Source organism: Mustela nivalis (assembly GCF_964662115.1).
Source record: "Mustela nivalis genome assembly, chromosome: 2".
Classification (NCBI taxonomy): Eukaryota; Metazoa; Chordata; class Mammalia; order Carnivora; family Mustelidae; genus Mustela; species Mustela nivalis.
Genome location: NC_139021.1, coordinates 54,090,109 through 54,117,984, shown reverse-complemented (window position 1 = coordinate 54,117,984; position 27,876 = coordinate 54,090,109). Strand labels below are relative to the sequence as shown.

Here is a 27,876-nt window from a genome sequence, read left to right as displayed (position 1 = left end):
ATATATTTGTCTGGGATTACAAGATAACGTTATTATCTATCAAGTTCTTTAATATATGGAAAACCTTTATTTTTAATTTTTTTAAAAGATTTTATTTATTTATTTGACAGACAGAGATCACAAGTAGGCAGAGAGGCAAACAGAGGTGGTGGGGGGACACGGGCTCCCTGCTGAGCAGAGAGCCGATGCAGGGGTTGATCCCAGGACTCTGGGATCATGACCTGAGTCGAAGGCAGTGGCTTTAACCCACTGAGCCACCCAGGTGCCCCTATGGAAAACCTTTAAAAATCACTGATATCTTTTCAAAATCTTAAAGTACTGGCATCCTCTCATATATGGAATTTTATATTCTAGAGCAGTTGATCTTTTTGAACTATGACCTGAGAGCCAAAACTTGCCCAAGAACTGGTTTATTGGAATATGGCCACACCCAATTATTTATGTATTGTCTGTGATTGCTTTCATGCTACAGTGGCACAGATGAGTATTTGACAGAGATAGCATAGCCATTAAAGCTTAAAATATTTACTGTCTGGCCTTTCACAAGAAAAGTTGGCATTCTCTATTTTAGAATAAGTAAATTATCATAGGAATTGGACATTTATAATTTGAAGTTATGGATTTTAAGGATTATTTAACAGTAGATATATATGTATATATATATGTATTTAAGTCATGTGAAGTATCTGGGAACTTTGTAGGTTAGTGGTCCATGGAACCAAAGGATTTTTTTTTTTTAAGATTTTATTTCTGGGGTGCTCTGAGCCTACGTGGCTCAGAGGGTTAAGCCTCTGCCTTCAGCTCAGGTCATGGTCCCAGGGTCCTGGGATTGAGCCGCACATCGGGCTCTCTGCTCAGTAAGGAGCCTGCTTCTCCTTCTCTCTGCCTGCTAGTCTGCCTATTTGTGATCTATCTCTCTGTAAAATAAAGAAATAAAATCTTAAAAAGAAAAAAGATTTTATTTCTTCATTTGACAGACGAAGATCACAAGCAGGCAGAGAGGCAGGCAGAGAGAGGGGAGAAAGCAGGTGCCCTGTTTAGCAGAGAGCCCGATGTGGGGCTCAATCCCAGGACGCTGAGTTTCTGACCTGAGCTGAAGACAGAGGCCTAACCCACTGAGCCACCCAGGCACCCCACCAAAGGATTTTTAAACTTTTTTTTATCCAACGCATTTCTGTGCTTGCATTAAAAGAATAGCAAGAAGTTAAAAATATACTTTGATGTTGACTCTAACCAAATCTAGGTACCAATTTAAGGACATATCTTTGAATTTCATATGGGATTGAAATCATATTATGTATATCGAATTGCTTAGTCTGCACCAGATGTGTGCTATGTGGGTGTGCTTAGTTGACTTCACAATACCCTCTTATGTTTTCCTTAGCAGTGGTAAGACTGCATCTACTGCTGAATGGATTTATTTATTTCAGCCTAATTTCTTTCAGCCCTTGGGTATATAATCAACATTACCAAATTGAAACTTTTAAAAGAAAAATAGCATAGAAACACGCTAAAAACATTGGTATTGATAGTTCCATTGTGGATTACTGCCATGTTGAAATTATGTTCCTCAAACTTTGTGAATAATTTAAAAATACATAACAAAGTAGGCTTTTTGTTGTCTTTGCCCAAATTTATTAATTCTCAAAGTAACTCCAGATGTATAAATTCAGTGTTAACATCAGTAAAGGTAATTTTTTTTCCTAACTTGAAACACCCAGTACACCTGAGGTCTGAACACAACATGAAATAGACACAGGCTTCCTGGTTCTTATACTCATTTGATTTCTTTCCTTAAGTCAGTTATTGATGATTTGCAAGACTAAGAAAGGCAAAGAAACTTCAACCAAGGATCAATCTGTTGAATTGAAGCCTTTGAACACCTTTTTAAAACACCTTTTTAAAAGTTTACTACTTTTGCAAAGATTTTAATTTCTTCCCAAATAGCCCTTTGTCTTGTTGCTGCTTTGACTTAACTTTAGTCCTGTTGGAGATTGAGGAACCAAAATGAAGGGATTTGTTAGAAAAGGAGCTGTGAGCAAGGAAGTGTTCATGCTCACTAAAATAAATATGAAGATGGTACTGAGAAATGGTTTGTTATATCTTAAGATGAGGGTTAGTTTAGGGAAAGATTTAAATACTTTCATGAACTAATCGCTTTTAAATTTATATAATTACCTCAATGCAGATTATTATTGCATGGCAAAAAAAATATATATGTAATCAAGGTTTTATATATAAAAATATATTCAAATATATAAAATTTATATATAGATTTGTACAAAAATTATGTGTAGCTTATAAAATAAATACACCATATAAATTTTTACATAGTAAAAATATAATCTTGATTTTATTATTGATACTTATGAATTTTGTTTTTGTTTGGTTATACCTTGATAACAACATAGAATAACAATAACAAACTATAGAAGGACGTAAGTGATTTGAACTTAAGAATAATATTTACTGACATTTAGCCTACGTAACATTTGAATTGTGTGTGTGTATATGTATATATAAATCACATATACATATACATAGGTAGATCATCTGAGTTGAATTTATAACATAGCAAATGGACAAGCACCACCATCTGCAAAGTATTAATAACAACTTTCATAATAAAATACCTGCTATGTATAGGATACCAAAAGAATATAAATATTAATAAAGTGTAGAGCCCTTTATAATCTAGAACAATGAACAGCTTCTTTTAGACACTAAGTGCCAAAATGCATTTACCACAGTGTCCCCAGAGTGTAGCATAGTGCCTGATACATAGTAGGTGCTCATAATTTGTAGGGTTAACGAATAAGTGGAAGAGTGCATTGGAGCAAACAAGCATCCCTTAAAAAGAGTATCCTTTTTAAGTTAATGAGCAGTAATGTGTTATTCAGTAGTTGTTTAAGATAGTTCTCCTACCTTCCTAATTTAATTTTCACTGCTCCCTACAATGAGTGAATATTGGTTGGTAATATTACATAGGATTCAGTTAGTTGGTTGATGTAAAACAATGACATCTCTACAAATCTGCAGTTTTTCCCATTTTCCTCCAGGTGGAGCTCCTTTATACTTTTGGTTAAAAAAAGAGAACTTCAGATGGCAGGCAGGTCCACTTAACATTTCTACATGTGATTTTTCAGATTGCCAACCCTGTTTTTTCATACATCATGCTTTATATTCTCTGTACAAATTTCATAATCATTCTTCGTTAGAAAATCAGATAGAGTTAAAGATATAAATATCATGTATTTGATTGCTTTATACTTGGAATTTTAAATGCAAGAAAAATTATAAAATAATAAGAAAAATGAGAAAAGTACTATGAAATCAGGGAAGGAGAAAAATTAGATTATTTGTGAACTCAAGGAATATCAGCTCAGTCTTACTTATCAGGATAGTAACTTCTAGTTCACTTCTAGGTTCACAAATTTTATTTGAAACAATTTTTGTCCTTCTTAAGTTTCTTTATTGCTTCCAATGCCCTGCTGTGTATAAATGTGGCATTTGTTTGGGTGTTCATCACAACTGTCAGGGTGGCCAGGAGCAGCAGAATTGTCATATCTAATAGCAGACATTGTATGACATCCAAGGATTCTTTTTGACAGTCCTTAGCCTGGCAGTCCAGTAATTAAGAGTATGGGGGGTAGATTTCTGATGAACCAGAATAATGTTTAAAAAAAAATTTTTTTTAATATAAAGAAACAAACAGCAGTCTCCTTATGGGTACACCTTTATATATTTTAATAGTAAGATGGACAAGTTAGGCCCTCCACTTCGAACTGGAAGACATGTGCAAAGGTTGTATGACAGTGATACAAAATCAGACAGTGCCATCAAAAGACATGAGTTATTACCCATTTACAAGTAAGTATTTGTAACTCAGTTTGGTTAACCTTTTTCAGATATTTCCTTAAAGCCTTTGTATAATTGAATACTATAAACTTATACATTCCTGTATTTTAAAAAGTCTTATTTTAATCATTTTTAAGCCAAGAAGTGCTAAATAATCTTATAGGATTTAAAACACTCTGTGTCAGATGAACATTTCTGTTGTTGTAAATAAAGCTGTTTTTAGCATACATTTATTTCTATTAAATTCTAACTTTTAGAGGGGTTGAAATATTAGTCACCTTCAATGATTGTTATCTTTATGCAGCTTTCTTTCAGGAGTATATATATATTTTTAAAGATTTATTTATTTGAGAGAGAGCACAGGGCACAGGGCAAGAGGGTCAGAGGAAGAGGAAAAAAGACTCCCAAGCAGACCCCACCCTTGCATGAAGCCTGACGCAGGTCTTAATTCCATGAACCCAAGATCACCACCTACACTGGAATCAGGAGTCGAATGCTTAACTGACTGTGCCACACAGTCACCCCTTAGGAGTAATATGTTCAAATAGAAGAGTACAGGGGATATTATGCCATACATAATATGTAATATTGCTGTATTATTTTTTAGTTAGGATGATTAATTATAAAAAGGCAGAAAACAAAGAGATTTTAGAGAATATTTAGTCTAGGGATTTTCAGTCTTTTGGTTAAATTGCTACAAATTCCACATAAAATGGGGAAAAAGATATGACACTCTCCTCTGTACTGGCACAGAAAGCTGAAAACAGAGGTGAGTGGCAAGGGCAGTCACCTTGGAACTCTTCCATAGAAGTCTAAAGGGTTTTCTAGATTGGGCTCCAATACCAACTCTGGCTCTCCCATTTTAAAATGATGAAATTTGAATCAGATAAATTACTTATTAAAGTTGAAAAATATATTATTAAACAGAGTTCACTTAGTTAACTTTTATTTTTTTTTTTTTTTTAAGATTTTATTTATTTATTTGACAGCTCACAAGCAGGCAGAGAGGCAGGCAGAGAGAGGGGGAAGTAAGCTCCTTGCTGAGCAGAGAGCTCGATGTGGGGCTTAGTCACAGGACTCTGGGATCATGACCCCAGCCAAAGGCAGAGGTTTTAACCCACTGAGCCACCCAGGCGCCCCTCTTAGTTAACTTTTAAACCAACTCCTACTACAGCATTGTCTTACCACATATGAAAAGAAGGATTAATTTAATTAAATAGAAAATAAAGTTGGGAGAAACCTTTAAAATATTAGCAGCACCCATGTGTTATTTTTAAGTAGTTCATGATAAATCATACGAGGAAGAATTTGTGCCCTGAGCCATTTTTCTTAGTACTGTTGTTCTCTAGTCTCTCTGAAATGTGTTTCAAAGAAACACTGATTAACAATAAGGTGGAGTAAGTATAATTCCAAAATTAAACCTTCTTTTGTTATTTTTTGACCTAGAACAAGCAGACTGCAGGTACAAAATAAGGGTAGCATTTTTCAAACTCTGGACAGGAACAAAAAAGTGTTGATCATGTGAGATTATGTCAATTAAGTGCTAATCAAGACTGTTCTTCCCAATCTCTTAAGAATGGTTCCCTATGCTCAGATTCCACCTCTTAGAAACAGTTACTAAAAGTACATGATAGGTAGTTAAGAATGATGGTTACTGATGATAATCTTATTTTCTCTAATTTTTCTCTTCTTTTTTTCTCCCCCTAGTTTTTATTTTCTAATTCTTTTTTTTAAAGCATTATTTTCTAATTCTTTGAATAACTTCATAGATATGGTGAGGTTATGTGTCTATATCCATAGGTGTATTTGTATTATCTGTGTATCTCATGTACATATTAAATGAAGATGATAGGATTTCTAACAAGGCTTTGTTCTAGAGCCAAAAAATAAAAAATGTGTCCTTTCTAGTTCACTTACAACTCTCACTGGAGGAATTGCTATTGTTTGGCAGTGATTTTCTTAGAGATTGAATTCCTGAAAAGGTACTATAGCAGTTCAACTTCCTAGAGGGCTATTTAAGAGTAGAGTATATGTCATGGTTATACTATCAGCAGGCATTTGAAGAGGGCCAGGGTAACCCAATCATTTACCAAGATGGTTCTAGTCAAAGTTTAGAAAAAATTTGAAGTAACTATTCAAAACAGCCTCTCTTTGAACAACAGACAGCATTCCATATTGAATATAATAAGATTTGTAATATGACCCACCTAAATTCAGGTTCAAATACTATAGCCTTGTAATAGCTTTGTAGCTTACATAATTTTTCTAATATGATTTTCTTCAATTTTAAAATGGGAATAATATCTTCTGAGATTGCTATGAAGATTAAACCAAGTAAAGTATTCATAGTACCTGACATCATATTTGGCATTCAAAAAATAGATGTAGTTATTAACCTGCGTGTATTTTGGAGGTGGCTATGGAGGTGGCTATGTAGAATTTTCAGACTCTCCAGCTTTGCTTTATAAAGGGGAAAAATTTCAGCCATAGTTGAAGAACTTATAATCTAAAGGAGTTTTAAAAAGTATTCTGTTTGTTGCTATAACACAATATTGCATATCTCTGAAATGGAAAGATTTGACTAAATCTCTGAAGAGGAACTAGCTCTTTATTTACCATATGACCCCAAGTTCAGCAACATACTGGATGTCACCTTGGTTGTTACTTAACCACTCTTTGCCTCAGTTGCCTCATTTCTAAAATGGAGTTATTAATACTACTTAATCCATTGGATAATTATGAGGATGAAGTAACTTTATATATGAAAGCAATTAGAAATCTGTACCAAATGTAGTAATAAGCAACATTTTGTAAATGTTGACTAGGAACAGTATCAATATCGATAATAGTAATAATAGTATCATCATCATCAACTATTCTAAATGTTTATATAAATTGCAGTTGGTATCCACAATTTCTTCTAAGGTAAGTGATGGTAGTCATACTTTATAAATGGGGGAACTTGGATACAGGTTGGCCACTACCTCCATATTAGTCAGTAGCAATTGGGATTTGAATCCAGATTCATCTGAATCTCAAATCCTATACTTTTACCATTGTACCATCATTCAACCCTTTGAGCTTTCTTTGTTTCCTGAAATTTCATAAAGGGAATTAAGTGATAATCCAACCAGAAATCCTCTACTAGTAGCAGATAGCCCAGGCTGTATACTTGGTGAGATTAAGTCTTAAAAGGGAAAATTATATTAACCCATTTATTTTAGTTGCTATTTCCAAAAACAGGCTTTCATAAATTGAAAATTATTAAAATGGTTAGCCTATGGTTTTTTCTTGGATTTAACCATATCTCATAATATATAACATTATTTAACAGTTATTCATAGGCATTTAACAAGATACCTCTCTATTTTGAAGGAATTATAGATTTAAATTTTTAAAAACCTAAAGCCTGTCAGGATTATTGACTTAAAATTTCTTGTAAAGCATATGTGTGTACACACACACACACATATATATATATATATATATATGATTTTTTAAATTAATTTTATTTACAAAATCAAGTTAATGTTAGTAAATGCAAAATGCTTTGGTTTATCCTTTGTTTTAACTACTGTTGTTTTCAGATTTAAAATAATTCAGTTTTACTCTTTTGAGTTCACCTTTCTACAGCTTCAAAATTAATCATGTAACTAAGCAATATAAGAAATAAATGCTTGCTATTCAATACCTTTTCATTATGCCATCTCTTTCTCTCTTCTAGAACTAACATCAAACCTCGAAATTCCACACCACCAAGTTTGGCAAGAAATCCTTCCTCAGGTGTGGTTACAAACAAAAGAAAAACATATACTGAGAGCTACATAGCCAGGTATGTTTAGTTCTGAGAGTCTATTAATTAAAATAAAAATGAATATATGTAGTCTTCTAAGGACCAAATACAAAATATGTATCAGGCTTTTAATAGAAAATCTGATTTTTCCTTTGCTATATGATTTATTTTAACTTTAAGCTGTACACTAAATAGTTTGGGCATAAATGATTTTTTTTCATAAATGATATTTTTCTAAACCTTGTAATTATTATTGTCAATGATTGAGAACAGTTTGTTCAGTTTTACTGCATTCATTTGTGTTCTATATCTTAATTTTAAGTGTAACATGATTATTTTTACCTCTGCAAATTGAGTAATAGACCCTTTAGACTGGCATTATAATTTCCAGCAGTATTTAAATTTATTTAAATTACCTGCTGAGCTTGTGATTATCCATGTACTTCCCTTTCTTATCTGTCACAGTATTTGTACAACTGACATTCGCTCTCTTTAAGTATAAAACAAATCATTCCAGTTATATCTATATATCTATATATCTATATCTCCTTATTACAGAAAGTTTTAAGGCAGTATACAGAGATCCATGACCTACAGTGAGATAAAATATTATACAAAATTGAAAATATGAAAAGGAAAAATGAGAATTAAGAGCTAAAGGAAAAAGAAGGAATAACGTTAGTCCCCAAAATATGTGTCATCAGGTGCTGGATACAGGCTAGGTTTTGGCCATAAATTGGATCCAAATTTGTAGTGGCCAGAGTACAGGAATAGTTAGTTACATGATTCATGTTGTATTAAAAAAAAAAAAAAATCATTTCTCTGTGAGAGCACATCTAGTTCTGAGACTTCAAAAATCTGCCTATGAATTCTCATGGAGTCACTGGATAATTTATTACTATTTTTAAAATTTTATTTTATTTACTTTCAAGTAACTAACACATAGTATATTATTAGTCTCAGAGGTAGAGTTCATTGATTCATCAGTCTTATATAACACCCAGTACTCATTACATCCCGTGCCCTCCTTACTGTCCCATCACCCAGTTAATTCATCTCCCTGCCCATCTCCCCTCCAGCAACCCTCAGTTTTTTTTCCTATGTTCAAGAGTCTCTTATTGTTTGTCTCCCTGTCTGATTTCGTCTTGTTTTATTTTCCCCTCTCTTCCTCTATAAACCTTTGTTTTGTTTCTTAAATTCCACATATGAGTTCTTAAATTCCACATGAGTGAGATTATGTAGTTGACTTTCTCTGATTGGCATATTTCACTTAGCAGTTCCATCCACGTCATTGCAAGTGGCAAGATTTCATTTTTTGATGGCTGAGTAATATTCCAATTTGTAACACACACATACACACACACACACACACACACATACCCCACATCATCTTTACCCATTCATTTGTGGACATCTGACCTCTTTCCATAGTTTGGCTCTCATGAACATTGCTGCTATAAACATTCGGATGTAGGTGCCTCTTCTGATTACTACTTTTGTGTCTTTGGGGTAAATCCCTGGTAGTGCAATTGCTGGGTCCTAGGGTAGCTTCTCTATTTTCAACTTTTTGAGGAACCTCCACAATATTTTCCAGAGTGGCTGTACTAGCTTTCATTCCCACCAGCAGTGTGAGAGGGTTTCCCTTTCTCCTCATCCTCGCCAACATCTGTTTTTCCCTAACTTGTTAATTTTAGCCATCCTGACCAGTGTGAGGTGATATATCATTGTGGTTTTGGTTTGTATTTCTCTGATACTGAGTGATGGTAAGCATTTTTTCATGAGTCTGTTGGCCATCTGTATGTCTTCTTTGGTGAAATGTCTGTTTGTGTCTTCTGCCCATTTCTTGGTTGGATTATTTGTTTTTTGGGTGTTGAGTTTGGTAAGTTCTTTATAGATTTTGTATACTAGACCATTATCTGACAGGACATTTGCAAATATCTTCTCCCATTCTGTTGGCTATCTTTTGGTTTTGTCAACTGTTTCTTTTGTGCAGAAGCTTTTTATCTTCATGAAGTCCCAATAGTTCATTTTGCCTTTGTTTTCCTTGCCTTTGGAGATGTAAGAAGTTGCTGCAGCTGAGGTCAAAGAGGTCACTGCCTGTGTTTTCCTCTAGGATTTTAATGGATTCCTGTCTCACATTTAAGTCTTTCATCCATTTTTGAGTCTGCTTTTGTGTATGGTACAAGGAAATGGTCCAGTTTAATTCTCCTGCATATGGGTGTCCAATTTTCCCAAGAACATTTGTTGAAAAGACTGTCCTTTTTCCATTGGGTATTTTTTTCCTGCTTTGTCCAAGATTGGTTGACCATAGAGTTGAGGGTCTATTTCTGGGTTCTCTATTCTGTTCCATTGACCTGTGTGTCTGTTTTTGTGCCAGTACCATGCTGTCTCGATGATTACAGCTTTGTAATATAGCTTCAAGTCCGGAATTATGATGCCACCTACTTTGGTTTTCTTTTTCAACATTCCTCTGGCTGTTTGGGGTTTTTTCTGGTTCCATACAAATTTGGGGATTATTTGTTCCAGTTCTATGAAAAAAGTTGATGGTATTTTGGTAGGGGTTGTACTGAATGTATAAATTTCTCTAGGTAGCTTAAACATCTTAATAATATTTGTTTTTCCAACCCATGAACATGGAATGTTTTTCCATTTCTTTGTGTCTTTCTCAGTTTCTTTCATGGTTAGGTTTATTCTTAGGGATCTTATGGGTTTTGGTGCAGTTGTAAGTGGGATCAATTCCTTAATTTCTCTTCCTTCTGTCTTATTGTTGGTGTACAGAAATGCAGCTGATTTCTGTCCATTGATTTTATATCCTGCCACTTTGTTGAATTATGTATGAGTTCTAGAAATTTTGGGGTGGAATCTTTAGGGTTTTCCACATGGAGTATCATGGCATTGTGAAGAGTAAGAGATTGAAGAGTCACTGGATAATATAACAGATAACTTTTTTCCTCCGGTTTTATTGAGAAGTAATTATCATACATCAATGTATAAGTTTAAGGCATACAGCATGATGATTTGATTTACATATATTATGAAATGATTACCATAGTAAGTTTGGGTAACACCCATCTTCTCATACAGATATAATAAAAAGAAGGAAAAAGGTAAAAAAAAAAAATTTCTCCATTGAAAACTTTTAGAATTTACTCTCTTAGCAATGTCCCTATCACACAGCAGCATTAGCTATAGTCATTATGTTGTATATTACATCCCTTGTACCTGGTTTATCTCCTAATTGGAAGTTTATACCTTTTGACCACCTTCCACCAATTCACCTTCCCCATTCAATGGATAACTTCTTAATTAAAATCTCTACTATAAGTATGACAATGCATTTCATAAGATGTTTTTTTAAGATGCCCTCAATACAGGCCTATAACATGATATCCTATGATTCACTAAAATTTGCTGTGATATATATGTGCTATATGTAACTATATATGTTGTCTGCTTTCGTTATAAGTATAAAACATATACAGCTATCCATTATTCAGATTTAATCCAGGGATAGATTTTTAAATATTCAGGGTTTTAGCTGTCAGTCTTGGTTGTTGCCCTTCAGAAAGAAACACCTGTGGAACTTTCTAAAAATGAACATGTCCACGTCCTTCCCAGAGAGATTTTCATTTCTTTGGTTTGGATTTTTAAAATTTTTTTTTAAAGATTTTATTTATTTGACAGAGATCACAAGTAGGCAGAGAGGCAAGGAGAGAGAGAGAGAGGAGGAAGCAGAGAGCCCAATGCGGGACTCGATCCCAGGACCCTGAAATCATGACCTGAGCTGAAGGCAGAGGCTTAACCCACTGAGCCACCCAGGCGCCCCTGGATTTTTAAAATTTTAAGAGTAATGATTATGCATAACAAAGGATGAGAACCATAAAGGAATAGGTGAAATGCTACCTTTGCAGATAGATTCTTTCATAAATACTGTTTTTTTCACCTAAGGTTTTGATACATTTTAAATATTAAAGAAGTGAACTTAATGTTTCTTGGGCTCCCAAAGCTGGCTTGCTGTGTTGTTGTATATGTGGAGCCTTGTGTTTTGAATCCATGCTGAATGTAGGATTAACATCTCTCATAAAATGGGAAACTTAATAAATACATGTGCTTAAATAAAAAATTCATCTTATCTTTCTAAAGAGGTAGACAAATGAAGTGACAACAGGCAGGGACAAAAATTCCATTAAAAATGAGTTTGAATTCTTTTTTGTTTTCTTTTATTTCTTTCTTTTTAAATGGTTAATATGTGATAGTAAGCCCTGAACCTTGTTCACTTGACTTACTACACTACCCAGATAGAATAATTATAACCACAACAGATGAAGAAATTTCACAGATTTCTTTTTCTGGAAGTGTGTTAGGCTACATTTTCTGGATGGTCCTTCCACCGAAAACACCTAGAAATGTTACACAAAATGGGGCAAATATTCTTTTTTTTTTTTTTTTTTTTTTAAGATTTTATTTATTTATTTGACAGAGAGAAATCACAAGTAGATGGAGAGGCAGGCAGAAAGAGAGAGAGAGAGAGAGGGAAGCAGGCTCTCTGCCGAGCAGAGAGCCCGATGCGGGACTCGATCCCAGGACTCTGAGATCATGACCTGAGCCGAAAGCAGCGGCTTAACCCACTGAGCCACCCAGGCGCCCCGGGGCAAATATTCTTCTGAATGTGTAGCTTAGCTCTCAGAAAAGTAAGGGAAACTTCCACAGGTAAGTAAATAAAGGAAACCAGAGGTCAGCTTGGTAAATTAACTGACATTGCACTTACATTTGAGATTTTGACTGATCTTGCCTACTTATATTCTTGAATTTTAGTGTCATTTTGGGAGAGAGGACAGTGATTTCTTAGACTTGCACAAAGTGGAGATTTAGAAACTCAGCTTTCCCTTCCCGTCTCCTCATGCCCCGTCCCCTAAAGCAGGGCTCTTGAAATGTCCATTAAGAGGTTGTCTTAGGCTTGGCTAGAGGTAATCACATGGTAAAATATGACATTAGGATTATTTATAGGAAATAGGAAATGCAGTAGGCAGTGTCTAGTGTTACTCTTTCCTGGGAGCCCTTGCCCAAGTCCTGGAGCTGGTTTTCTTTGGCTGTCCAAGTGACAGCTTAGGTATGAGAGAACAAGATCTTAACAGATGTGTGTAGGATCACTTTAATTGGAAATTCTGTGTCCCCAAAGGGAACCAGTTTCTCTTGTAACAGCCCTGTAGACATAGCTTTCAGGTTGTCTTGAGGGATGTCTAATTTCTGTGGATTGCGTTTAAGTACTGTTGCCTAGAAACACAGCTGGCATTCCACCTTTTGAAAGGTTTTCATTAAAGAAAGCTAGGAAGTTATCCCCATGTTAGATATGACCAAAGAACCAGAAAGAGTTCTCTTTATGTTGTACTATATATATTAAAATAGAAATGATTATAACTGATATTCTTGTGACATTTCTGCTTTTTAAAGAAAATGCTTCTTAAATGTCACCATTGAACATGAGGACTGATATAGGATTCTATAATCTACATTTTATCAGTGACATTCCTTTTTATTCCTGATTTTCTAAATGTTTTTTTAAAATAAAAAATAGGTGGTGAATGTTATTGGATATTATATATATATGTATACATATATGTAAAATCAATATTTTTAAATCCCTGAATCTGTTTATGTGATAAATTATATTAATAGACTTCCTAATGTTAAATCAGTATTATTTTCTGGAATAAATCTGAAGTGTCTTGAATTGCATATGTTTGTAGATTGTGCTTGCTAAAATTCTTGGAGATTTACATGCATTTCCAAGTTAATAGTTGTTGATTATATTATTATATTCTCTTAGTCTGAATATAATGGTTTTACTGACCTTCGAAAAGAAATTGCGGAATGTTGTTTTTCAACCCCCTCTGCTGGAAAAGCTTAGTAGGAAACTTACCATGATTTTTTCTTAGTATTTTATTTATTTATTTAATAGAGTGTGAGAGAGAGAGAGAAGGCATGAGTGGGGGAGAGGGGCAGAAGGTGAGGGAGAAGCAGACTCCCTGCTGAACAGAGCTCTATTCTAGGGTCCTGGGGTCATGACCTGAGCTGAAGGCAGACATTTAACAGACTGAGCCACTCAGGTGCCCCTAGAACTTGCCATGTAAAATTACTATGAGTCCACTGTGTGTGTGTGTGTGTGTGTGTGTGTGTGCGCGCGCGCGTGCGCATGCACACACGCCTGCACATGCTCACTGATGAGGAGGTATTGATTAACTGATGAGAGGTATGTTATTACTGATTCAGTTACTTTAATGATTCTGTTTATTTAGTGTTATAGTTGGTTTGAAATCAATTTTCATAAGATATTTTTCTACAAAAGTTTTCACTTCATCTCAGTTTTAAATTACTAGCATAGAATTGTTCTTATAATTTTATATTTCTGCTATCTATATCTGTAGTTCTGTCCTTTCATTCTGAGTATTGTTTATTCCTTTTTTGTTGATCAATCTTGAAAGTTTACTTTATCATTTTAAAAGGACCAAATATTTTACTTTATTTATCTTCTTTATATATTACTCATTCATTCATTTACTCAATAAAAGTATTTACTGAGAGATGAGTTTATGTCAGGTACTTCTCTTGATCCTAGACTTAGAGCAGTAACAAAATAGATAAAGATCCCTGCACTTGGGGAACTCACAGTCTTATGGAGAAGACAAGATGTAACAAAAATGACATATATTGCATGTTGGGTGGAAAACAATAAAGCAAAAGGGGACACAGTTTAGAGTGGCAGTGAGTGTCCAGAGCCATGAGGATTGCAGTACAGGGGATGAAGGATGAAAGAATTTGAGTGTGTATAACCAAATTAGACCAAAGGACCTAACAAGATTCAACCTGAGTAATGATGAGAATTCAAGTGAAAAGACTCCATGGATACAGTGAAAACAACTTCACACATTGGGAGAAGTTCTATATATATATATATATATAGTTTTATAATAGATGTAATAATATATACATATTTATTAAATTATATATTTGGAAGAAAGATGTCCGTCTTTCCTCAGGGCAAGGTTCCAGTTTTCTTTTTAGTGATAGTTTTTCAGAAGGGACAGTATAAATTTCCATTCTATTCCCATTGTAGTATATGCCTAATACATTGAACAGATGGAAAGTGTGGTGGTATTTGCTCATGAAAAATTCTCATAAACAGGGACAAATATAATGCCAAAGAAAATATTTAGTATTTCATTATTAACTAAAAGGGGTTTTAAAATTTGAACTAGAAAAAATATTAAAACTAAGCAAGCTTTTACTTACACTTAGTGTTAAGTACTGTTTTCTAAGGGTTATGAAAACTGCTGACAAGAACTTGTGTTTCCACTTTTCTTCCTGTACTCCTTCAGGCCAGATGGAGACTATGTATCTTCACTTAATGGCGGAAACAGTAAAGTCATGGAAGGAAATTCAGCAGGACACTTACCAAAATTCTGCCATGAGTGTGGGACTAAATACCCTGTAGAATGGGCAAAGTTTTGCTGTGAATGTGGCATTCGAAGAATGGTTCTGTGAATAGAGCCCCAAAAAAGCTAAGTCCAGAATTTTACGACTGTTGCTGCTTGGACAGCTAGAGCACTTCCTTTAGTGATTTTATGCTAAAATTATTCAAAATACTTTTTTCAGCAATTTTTGGAGCATAATTCTTTGGCTGTGAAATGTGTGTGTATATATATGAATGTGTACATATACTGTATATAATAAATACCTGATACCCCAAACTGTGCTATTCAAGGAAATAGTCACTCATCTGTCAGAGAATAATTTCAGGTGGAATCATTAACTTAGGTATTACTTTTCTGTTACAGTTGTTGAAGCACATTAAGCATACCTTCACAAAATCAAATGCCAGTGCTCAGCCCTTCAAGCTTTAGGATGATCATTACTTTGAGGAAAAGTCAGAACAAACATTTTTATTATTGGTGCCTATTTTCACGTAATATAAGATTGAATGCTTGGAATTTTGCAAACGAGAGTATTTTCAGTTGCAGTTAGTTATGTAAGGTCATTTTCCTGTAGAGCTGTTTTACAGTTAATTTTATAAATATTTTTAAAAGAGAGGAATTCAACCTCTACAGGTCTATGTTGTCCTTTACTCGATATATCATTAATTATATAATTTAGAGATCTTTATTTATTCTTTAAAATGTAATTATGCAATTTCCTTTTCAGAGACACAGACTAAAAAATATAAATGTATTTTATTCTAGTTATAACTTAATGACTTTTTTTTACCTCTGTGTGTTAGTTGAATGTATATTCTTTCTATTTCTATTGTGTCTCCATATTTCACTTTTTTCTTTTTCATTACCTCATGTCTGAGGAGTTTTAGTTTACTACTTCCTTATTTTTGCAAAGTTTGAAAATAATTATTTAATGTAAGAGGCACAAGATTCCTTGCAAAATTCTACATGTTCATTTCTGTGTCTGAATTTAGAAGAAATTATTTTAATGGATTTCAAAGCAAACCACCTGACCCTAATAAATAATTTGGATAATTAATCATTACTGCAGGGCATGCAGGTAAAGAGTATTATTTTTTGATTTCCCTTGAAGTATAGTTAGATGTAGTGATGAGTTGGCTAGTGTCTAATTTTTCCTACTTATATTTTCTGTTTAGTGTTTAATATTGAAATACCATTCACATCACAGTAAAAAAAAAAAAAACAACACTGAAAATGTACTGCTTTAATGCACAGCTGACCTATGTAATAAACATTCACAAAAACTTAATTATACTTTAACTTTGGCTAAAATACAGCTTTTAATTGTTGTCACTTTCAATGTGACAGTATTTAGTAGTAGACTCTTTGATTGCCTGTGCAGCCCAGGCAATAATTCCTTAGTAATTTCTGTTGAATGGAAAGAAAACAGCTTTGATCTTATAAAGGTGTAAGCAAATCTTCTATAGGCCATTTCTAATTTCTCATTTATGATTATGATCAACTGTGTAAGGGTTAATGTAGAAATTTGTGGCTTTTAATTTTCTCTGAAATTTATTTATGCTTATACTTTATAATTGTATTCATTAGTGTTTTTGGTTTTGGTTGTTGTTGTTATTGTTGTTTTCCATTCAGGCAAGGGATGTAAACTTTGAGGTAATAGGAATTGTCATTTTATGTATCTTATAGTTTCTTTCCTGACTTTTCATTAACTTTTTTAAACTGAGTGTCTTTATTCAGTCATTGGTCTAAAAAAAAGAGTCCATTAACTAGATTAAATTTTAATTAATTTAGGAGAATAATGTACATAAATTAGATTTTCATTTCAATGATATATGTTATTCTGTCCTGTTATAAATCATACAAAGAACTTTCAACTTTGTTTTCCCTGGAACTAAGCATTATTTTTCATTTTCCAAGTTTGTTTTTGTTTTTTTTTAAGACCATATAATTTTTACCCAAGGAAGGAGTAGGTAAATGAGCTCAAAGTGGCACATGATTGTTTCTCACAGAATTTTGCAGTAGCCAGTAAATGTTATAATGTACTACATGGAAAATGAGTTGATAAAAAATCATCCAGTTCTAGAACCCAGAGATTATTATAAACAGTAAGTAGGTGAAGTACACTTAATGAATTATGAAACATGTTGTGACTGTATTTAAATGCATTTTTGTATTACTTACATATATTATTCTCACATTGATTTGTTGTGCAGTAGTTCAGTTTATAAGAAATTTTCCTAGATCTATGCATCATTTACTTTTTAATTTATTTTCACAAGTATTTGCAGTGTGATAGAATTAAAAAAAATGATTGTAAGCTTAAATTAAAAATGTAAAAATTGCTTATATATTATTCTGAAAGTCATTAGCTTGAAAAATAAGATTATTATGGTTGCTGTTGTCTCTTGTCCACTCTGTTTTTTATTACAAATACTGTCTTCATTTTTGAACCAATTCAATAAAGACAGAAAGCAAAAAAAAAATTTTTTCAGTTGGTCTTTATTGACATCTTAGCTTTTAACCAGACATAGGTAGTAGAAAGATAAGAGTACACTGAAATCTGAAGAAAATATTCCAAGTCAAAATTCAGATTCTTTTAATGAGATGGTAGCTTTTCATTGGCAGGTTTTTTGTGCCATCAGCTTTTGAAGAAATTGCTATTATTTTGTAGAATTGAAGTGTTTTATGGCATCTAAATATTACAAATAATGTTTCATTACAAGATTTCTAAGACAGAAAAATTTTCTTTATTTTAGTAAAATATAGCAGTTAAAAACATTAGTGAAGTCAAGGTTAATAGGAAACATTGTGGATATTTCTAGTCAGGTAATATACAGTTTAATGGCAAACAGTACTGGTTTGTGATCAATACTTAGAGATTTAGATGATCATATTTAAAATTTTAAACAGTGGTTGTCTCTAGTAAAAATACAATCAAATTAGACACATTTGGTTTGTATTCAATCTTCCCTGGGCTAGAGGTGAATACTTTTACCATGAATAGAAGCTCAGGGAATGAAAAATAATAGAAGAGGTACATAATTACAAAGAAATCTTGTGTCTTTATTTGCATTGCAGGTATATATGTATTTTATATACTGGATGTATTTTTAGTACTAAGATAGGTTAACTTTTCCTGACTATATTATTGAATAGAGCAGTGGAAAAATCATTAAAACTGATTTAATGATAGCCACACTTTCATTTAGAAATTTTTGAGATTACTACTGTCAGAATACTCATAGATAATATTGCCTGGTTTATATGTGAACTGCCTTTTGCCACTAGAGGGTGCTTTTAGATAATTTAATATTGCCAGCTTCCAATTCTTATTTTAAAGGCCTCTCAGCAATATAGGTATGAGATAGATATCATGGTGTTACAGAGATTTATAAAAGACAGTTTTTATTTTGTTGTGATTTTAGTAATTCATATGTTGATTTTTTTAAAAAAATATTTTATTGATTTATTTGAACAGAGAGAGAGAGAGATCACAAGTAGGCAGAGAGGCAGGCAGAGAGAGAAGGGAAGCAGGCTCCCTGCAGAGCAGAGAGCCCAATGTGGGGCTCTATCCCAGGATCCTGAGATCATGACCTGAGCTGAAGGCATAGGCTTTAACCCACTGAGCCACCCAGGCGCCCCTCATATGTTGATTTTTAAGAATCTTAGTCTAGGAGTTCCTGGGTTGTTCAGTAGTTAGGCGTCTGCTTTCGGCTCAGGTCATGATACCAGGGTCCTGAGATTGAGCCCTGTATCAGGCTCCCTGCTCATCCGGAAGCCTGTTTCTCCCTCTCCCACTCCCCCTGCTTGTGTTCCCTCTCTTGCTGTCTCTCTCTCTGTGTCAAGTAAATAACAAAGATCTTAAAAAAAACCCTTAGCTCATTTTGGGTAGCAGGGTGATAGTAATTAATAGAAATATTTAATATTTCCCCTCATAATATTTTGTTAGCCAATTTGTGCATCTCAAACATATTTCTCAAATATTACCAGAATACTCGTACTATTATTACTTTAGTATTTCATCTTAGTTGCACATTTCCTTTTAAGATAATTTTTTCAATCATTTAACCCAGCTTAATGATATCAAATATAGGAGAGTGACATCTACTTATTATTTTTTTTATTATTTTATTTTAATTCCATTTATTTAACATACAATGTTATATTAGTTTCAGGTGTACAATATAGGGAAGGTCCAATACTTATATGCATCACCCAGTGCTCATCACAAGCGCACTCCTTAATCCCCATTACTTGTTTCATCCATCCCCCATCCCCCACACCTTCCCTCTAAAAACTGTCAGTTCTTTATAGTTAAGAGTCTGTTTCTTGATTTCTCTCTCTCTCTTTCTCTTTCTTCCCCTTTGTTCATTTCTTTAGTTTCTTAAATTCCCCATACAAGTGAAATCCTATGGTACTCGTCTTTCTCTGACTGACTTCTTTTGCTGATCATTGTACTTCATGCATGTTGTTGCAAATGAAAAGATTGAGAGTGACATCTATTTAAATAAGTAAGTTGTTAGACCAACTAATATGAGATACACAAAACTAAAACTTTAACTTACTTACTTGACACTTTAAAACTTTATACTTACAATATTAAAAAGACTTTACATGTTCTTCATTCTCTGATATGCTAGGGATCGAGAGCAATAAATAAGATGTGATTAAGTCCTTGCTGTAAAGTTGATGTTACTTACTGGGAGAAGCTGATATATACACAGACAATTACAACTTAGGACAAAAAGGAGGATTCGTACCAACAAAATACCGCTGAAATGTTGAAGGTAGATCTTATCACACGTTACACAGCTGCTTTTTTTTTTCCCCTGCTTTTTTTCTTTTCATCCCTGTCCCAGTGCTTAGGAGGAAGCCTGGGAGAATGGGAGTGAGAGCTGCGCTTTCTGCACCTTACTGGGGAAAAGGCAAGGGTAGTAGAAAGGGTGTGTGTGCAATGGGGTCCATTGGAATGTAAAGTGTGAACTACTTGGGACTGTCCTGAGGATTGAAGAAAAATGATGCTGAGTAAAAATTACTAATTCCCCCTGTTCATCTCACTTCATATAACTCTCCACTCTCCTTGTCCTTTTTCTCTCTGCTCAAATACTTGTTTCTACGCCTATTTTGAATTTGTACGGATAAGGTTGGAGATTGCCAGTAGTTCTGAGTAGTGGTGCATATGCTTAACAATGAAATACTGATTTTCATTCATCAAATCAACAATCTTAAATTATATTAAAACTGAAAACTGTTTTAATGCACCTTATCCACTAATGGTGGAAATAAAAATTGATAATACTTTTTGAAAAGTTGACTAATTTTATTTTAAAAGCCTTTAAAATAGTCATGCCTCATAACTTAGTAATTTTGTTTCCAAGGTACATACTGTTTCTTGAGAAAGTAATCTGAAGTACAGAAAAATACTTATGCAGACCATGTTTAATAGGACTGTTATTTGTTGTGATAAAAATGAAACCATTTGGCTGGCCTATAAACACAGAGAACACACTGATAGTTGCCAGAGGGGAGGGGAGTGGGGGGATGGGCAAAATAGGGAAAGGGGAGTGGGAGATTTAGGCCTCCAGTTAGGAAATGAGTAAGTCATGGGACTATAAGGTACAGCATATGGAATATAGTCAGTGATGTTGTGTTGCACGGTAACAGATGGTAGCTACACTTGCAGTGAACATAGCATAATGGATAGAGAAGTTGAATCACTATGTTGTAAACCTAAAACTAATGGAATATTGTGTGTCACCATATGTAAATAAAAAATAATAATAATAAAAGGCCAATTGAAATCACAAAATTTCATTTAGTAAGTTAATGACTAAACTGCTTATTTTAAAAGTTTTTATTTATTTATTTGACTGAGAGAGAAATTACAAGTAGGCTGAGAGGCAGACAGAGAGAGGAGGAAGCTGACTCCCTGCTAAGCAGAGAGCCTGATGCGGGGCTAGATCCCAGGACCCTGAGATCATGACCTGAGCCAAAGGCAGAGGCCCAACCCACTGAGCCACCCAGGTACATAAAAGGCCCATTGAAATCACAAAAACATTTAGTAAGTTAATAACTAAAATGCTTTTAAATAATTTTTAATGGTATAACAAGGTTCTGTTTTATCACTAAGACAACTAGTCTAATACATATGTAAAGAATGGCACAGATAAAGTCTTGAAATATATTCCTCAGTATATTATATTTTTTCTACTAGAAGGATATTTTATTTTATATTTTCTTTATATTTTTACACTATCAATTTTTAAATGAATATATAATAATCTTTAATAAAGTGAGGGTTATGTTTCCAAAATCACTTGCATGTAGTAGTAGTAGTTTGTTTAAAATCACTAACTCATCTTCAGTTACTTTGTAGCTAGGTATAATTTTAATGAGATTATTTTTCCTGAATTTCATGCAAAGGATATTCTAATATAGGTCCTTCCCCCTTCCTAATTGCTTATTACATATATGATTTGAAGAGTCCATGGTATGCAAGTAAATTTTTACTTCCAAAACATAGAGATAAGACCATTTTATTGTTGAGTTGGAGGGGGATACATGTATATCTGAAATATTTCCATCTGTTTTCACATATTTACCTATTATCCTTATCTTTTAAACTTTAAAAATGTTTAACGTTATCTTCTTATTTTCTTGTAGTTATTTTAGTCGAGGAAAATAATTTTAGAATCAGTAAGTTTTAAAAATTTTTGCTAATATTTCCAAACTAATGTTCCTTCTGGGGAAAACGCATATGAGCCCCACAAGAAACCTCTGAAATTTTTTATTTTAAACCTTAATTCCTCAAGGGTGATTCTCTTTGGAAACATACTATCCAATTAACTATTAATTTGAAAATTTAAAACAATAGGCTTGGTTTTTTTAGCATGTCTCACTACAGATAAAATCCAAACTCCATTTGGATGAGCAGCATGTACGCTAGACCAGCTCTTTATCCTCGGTGAGGCACTATGTTCACATGGTCTCTCCTTGGTCAACACTGGCGTCGTTCTCCCTCTTGTTTCCATAGAACGGTTCTATCTCACTGATGCCATTACCAGAAAACCTGTATGAAGAGGAGGGGCAGTTATTCATGGCCTTAAATACTTTACTATAGTTTACGTAGAAAACATCAAACAATACTAGTAATTAAAACCTGTCCCAAGTCCTACCTTGTAGTGAGCGATTTTGATCTATTTTAAATCTAAATTTTGTTACTGTCTGGAATGGGCAATTGTTAAACATTTGTGGTTACATCTTTTGGAAATTCTCCTCTGTGTGTGGTGAGTTTTTTATTTTGAATCCCACTGCCTCAAGAAGATCATAACCAGAGTTTAGTTTTCCATCCTTTCTTGCAGATGGGGAGTAATCCTGTCACCTGACGACTGAACAGACTTGGATTCTAAAACAAGCAAAGTGAAGGAGCAGCCATAGAAGCAGCAGCATCTGTTGTTGGGGAGGAGGGGGCAGGGGGAGGAGTGGGGGGTTGGAGGGTTGGCGAAGTTTGCTGGAGAGGCACGAGCTTCAAAGGTGGCAGTGGCAGAGTCCAGGTGTGCTTTGTGCCCTGTGGTAGCACTTGGTCTGACTTTCCTCCTCTGGAGCAGCCTGTCAGTCTAAATTGGGTCTTGTTTCCAGTTATAGAGCCACCAGCATTGATTATCTGGCTCTCCTAGAGATTCTGTGAATTGCTCAACAAATTTTGATAGATATTTTTTTTGCTTAAACTAACTGGACTGAGATTTGTTTTTGTTTTTTTTTTTTTAAGATTTTATTTATTTATTTGACAGAGAGAGATCACAAGTAGGCAGAGAGGCAGGCAGAGAGGGAGAGGAGGAAGCAGGCCCCCTGCCAAGCAGAGAGCCCGATGTGGGACTCGATCCCAGGACCCTGAGATCATGACCTGAGCCGAAGGCAGCGGCTTAACCCACTGAGCCACCCAGGCGCCCTGAGATTTGTTATTTATACTTAAAAATTCTCCAGTGGTAAAATTTGACCTGACCTCATGCTTCCCTTTTATAATGGCCATGGTAATGGGAAAACTGCTTACAATCATATTCTACAGGAGGGAATCTTGAACATATTGAATCAAGATGCCTTTCCTTATCCCAGTTATGGTAGCAAATAATCACAAACTGAATTTTTTTTTTTTTTGCAGGAAGATAGAAACCATTTTATTTATTTATTTTTATTTAAATTCAGTTAGCCAACATATAGTATACCATTAGTTTTTGATGTAGTGGTCAACAATTCATTAGTTGCTATAACACCCAGTCCTCATCACATCACGTGCCCTCCTTAATGCCCATCCCCCAGTTGCCCCATCCACCCACCCACCTCCCTTTCCACAGCCCTCAGTTTGTTTCCTGGAGTCAAGAGTCTCTCATGGCGCAAACCGAATTTTAAGAAATATGCTATAATCATAATTACACCTATTGAGCAGGGCTACTTTGAGGATTATCAGAAATGTGCCTAAAATCTCTGTGCGATGTTTGACACTTAACAGGCTATCAGTAAAATGGCAACAATATTTAGTAGTCGTAATAATTTTGGATATATGTGTATGTTCATGTTCATCAAATTTTTTAATTCCTATGATGTGCCAGGCACTGTTCTACATGCAGTGAATGAGGCAGTTGAAAATCTGCGTCCCTTTAAAGTTCACATTCTAGTGGAGGAATACGAAAACATACTAGATAAATTAGTAAACATTTATTATTAGAATGTGACAATAGCTATCGAGTAAAATAAAGTGGGGAAGAGGTGGTAAGAGACCGTAGGAGAGTGGAAGTGGGTTGCAATTTTAAATACGGTACTTCAGGGATGATTTCATCAAGAAAGTGGTATTTGAGCACAGACCTGAAAGAGGAATGAGGCATGAATGTTCATCTCTGTTGTATAGTGCACTGCTTATTGGATTGTTCCCCCTAATGTTCGGTGTTTTCTGTTAAAAAGAGTATTCAGTATGGTTGAAGCATATGGGTGGAAAAGAGAGTAAAGGGTATTTTATGCAGAGGGTGAAAAGGGCAAAGGCTCTGAGGTGGGAGCGCAGTACCTACCTCTAGAATGGTTTGAGCAAGGAAGAGATTAGAAAATTAAGTCAGGTAATGCAGCAGCCAGACTGTGTATGCTTTGGAGGCCACTAAAATGATTTTACTCAGTCAGATAGGAATCAGGGAATGACATGATCTGGCTTCAACATACAATCTGTATATGTTCTTTGGCCTCTAAATTAGTGTGAAATAAAAGGCAAGAGGAAATAGCTGTTGCCATTTCACCCCAAAGTGTCTGTGTATATTGATCAAATTAAGTACTCTAAACACAGCGCTCAGAAAAGTGTCACATACTAGAGTGTTGATTGATATTTGATTATGTATAATTTAGATTGAAACAAACTTAGACTTTTCAACCCCACCTGAGTGTAACAAAAGGAAAGGTATCCCCATTTCTCCAGATTGCCATCCCATTCCCTAATCTTCCACGCATTAGAAGTAAAACCCTATTTTTTTTTTTTATTGACAATTACTCTGTCTCATTTAGGGAGGCAGAGGTTAGTGATTAATTCTACTTTCTGAGTTTAGTACCTAATATTCATAAACTTGTCTTTCATTCTTATTTCCTTATTCATCATTGTAGAATAAACTGGCTAGAACCTTCAAAAGGAAGGGACAGATATTCTAAATTACATTGAGAAAGAGGGTTTAATATAAGATGCATGTGAATTAAAAATGGAAGGCCATTAGGTGCTGAGGCAGCTCCAATAATTAATTGGTTTACCTGCCAGCCTGTATTCTTCTCAGAGCTCATTTGTACATTCTCTGTTGTCTGTCTTCTTCACTCACTGCTATGTATCTTTTTTGCTCTCCTATTCATTCAACTTGTCAGTAACCAGCTGAATTAAACCTCACAACTTTCTCTTACTCATACTCATTTTGGCCAAATTTATTTAGAATTGTGGTTCAAGTTTCTGACACAGAGCACCTGAATTACTTCATCTTTTCAGGCTACATGACCTACATCACAGATCATTCATTAGTCAGTCCATCAATTAGTTGTACTTAGGGCTGATTCCCTTTACTCCCTTCTCATTAGCTGGGATAGAGGTATGAGTTCACATGCCAAAGAACAGAGCCACTTAGAAGAAATCTTGGATGTTGGAGAACTCCTTACATGAACAATGGACATCACAGAGAATGATTGACTAGAAAACAAGGATTTGTTTATATTTCTAATAATTTCAAATGAGCAAATCTGAAAATTGAAATGAAAGTGTTTTATGTAGATATGTATCAATAACTATTAGTATTAATTTAGGGCATATATTCTCAATGGCAGTGGAGAGATAAAGCCCTGGGAAATATATAGCCAAAATTTAGTGAAGTTGGAGTGTTGGATAGTTTTAAAAGGCTAATTCATTATGCCTGTTACTTTCATAATACAAACATTAGAAAGTAATGCTTAACAAAATTTCTGCTGGTGGGGCTATGCTGAAAGTAAATTAAGAACTTAAAAAACGAGAGTTTAAGTTCTGCATTCAGGGAAAGACATGACCTCTCTTGCAGATGACATGACAGTCTATGTAGAAAATCTCAAGGAATATATATTCCTTGAGATATATGTGTATGTGTGTGTGTGTATATATATATATATATATATATATATATAACTAGAACTGATAAGTTTAGATTTAAGAAGATCTTAGGATACAAGGAAAATATAAAAAAATAAATCTTTCTTATCTGCCAGTGATGAATAGCAGAATTTGAGCTTTAAATACCATTTACAGTAGCATGTGGGCATGGACACACACACACACACGTAAATAGTTATACATAAAGCTAACAAAATTGATGTATGCTAAAAACTCAAACACTGATGAAAGAATTCAAAAGATTTAAATAGAAAATATAGTGTTATTAATGCAAAGAATAAACATGGTGAAGATGTCAGTTCTCTGCAATTTAATCTATAGGCTCAATGCAAACTGAATCAAAATTTCAGCAACCTTTTTTTGGTATTACAGGCTGAATTTAAAATGTATATGGAAAATCAAAAGAACTACAACAGCCAAAACAGTTCTGGAAAAAATTCTGAAGATTTATTCTACCCAATTCCTAGATGTAAAGCTATAGTAAACAAGTCAATGTGGTATTTGGAGAAAAGGTAGATACGGAACATTGGAACAGAACAGAGCATCCTTAGGTTCAGACAAATATGACAAATTGAGTTACAAAGGGGCAAAGACAATTCAATTGACAAAATACAGTTGACCCTTGAACACCACAGGTTTGAATTGCATGTGTGCACTTATACATGGATTATTTTATTTATAAATATTATAAATGTATTTCCCTTATGATTTTCTTAACATTTCTTTTCTCTCATTTTATTAGAAGATTAATATGAAGAGCTATATTAAAAAATTAAAAAAGATTACAGGATATAATACATATAACATACACAATATCTGTTAATCTAATTGTTACTGGTAAGGCTTTCCGTCAGCAGTAGGCCATGTTGTTCAAAGGCCAACTGCATAGAGTCTTTTTAACAAATGGTACTAGAAGAACTGAATGTCCATATGCCAAAAAAAAAAAAAAAAAAAAAAAAGCAACTGTGATACACACCTTATATTAAAAAATAACCCTAAATGAGTCATGGACCTAAACTGCAACATGTAAAATTATGAAACTTATAGAACATTGGTTTCAACTTTTTTCCCCGAGACACTTTGGCAATGTCTGCAGACATTTTTGATTATCACTACTTGGGGGAGGATGGTGCTGGCATTTAGTGGGTACAGACCACATTCCACAATGAACAGTCCCCCACCCCCACAACAAGGAATACTAATTTCTTGGTTTGGATAAATGTACCATGGTTATGTAAGATGTCAGCCTTAGCGGAAACTTGTAAAGGGTATACAAGACCACTCTGTACTATCTTTGCAGGTCTTCCAGATATCTGAAATTATTTCAAATATTTAAGTAATCTGTAAGTAATCTCTAAAAAAAATTGTGATAAGCTTCAAAGGTAGAAATTAGCAAACTCACATCCATCTCTCACATGGTAGCACCTGGTAGGTTATTGAGTTACTTACTGAGATCAGCAATGAAGGCACAAATGAAAGAATCCTCAACTCTACCTGGTAAGTGAGGGAAGGTTTCAGAAAGGAAGAAAGCCTTAGACTAGGTCTTAGGGCAAAGAAATACATCAGCAAGGAAGAGCAGTAAATCCTGAATTGCAAATGTTGCCACTTCTCTTAATTTTCATCATGTAAAATATAGATAGAAAATTGATTCACTATGGTGGGGCACCTGGGTGGCTCAGTTGATTGGGTATCTAACTCTTCATCTTGGCTCAGGTCTTGAGCTCAGGGTCGTGAGTTCAAGCTCCACTTAAAAAAACTGATTCACTTTGAGAATAAGGTCCTAAAGTGTATCTAACCTCCCTCACTTGGAAAGTTTTTCCTATACAGAAAGAATGCACTTCTTTCTTACCATTTTGTATGGAGAGGATGTAAAACAAGCAAGCGAAAGTAAATCCCAGGTTATTCCCAAACCAAAGTAACTATTTTGCATCTTTCTCAAATACTAAATAATTCATGAATCTAGGTGCATACATATATTTTAATATGGAGATTTTAAAAACTGTTGGAATTGATTATCAATGTACCTACCTATTTTATTTCTCTTGTCCTATAAGACTTCTACAGATTCTATTATTCTATTATTCTAGTCTATTATTATTCTG

General features: G+C 34.2%; 1 protein-coding gene across 1 annotated transcript in view; it reads left to right on the top strand.

Moving 5' to 3' along the window:
- The window catches only part of ZC2HC1A (zinc finger C2HC-type containing 1A), a 47,852-nt gene extending 30,246 nt beyond the window's left edge, over window positions 1-17,606 (top strand). The window contains exons 8-9 of the mRNA XM_082719467.1: window positions 7,583-7,690; window positions 15,028-17,606. Coding sequence (XP_082575593.1) covers window positions 7,583-7,690; window positions 15,028-15,193 — 274 coding nt within the window. The 3' untranslated portion in view covers window positions 15,194-17,606. The remainder of the gene's footprint in view (window positions 1-7,582; window positions 7,691-15,027) is intronic.
- Window positions 17,607-27,876: the final 10,270 nt, after the last annotated feature.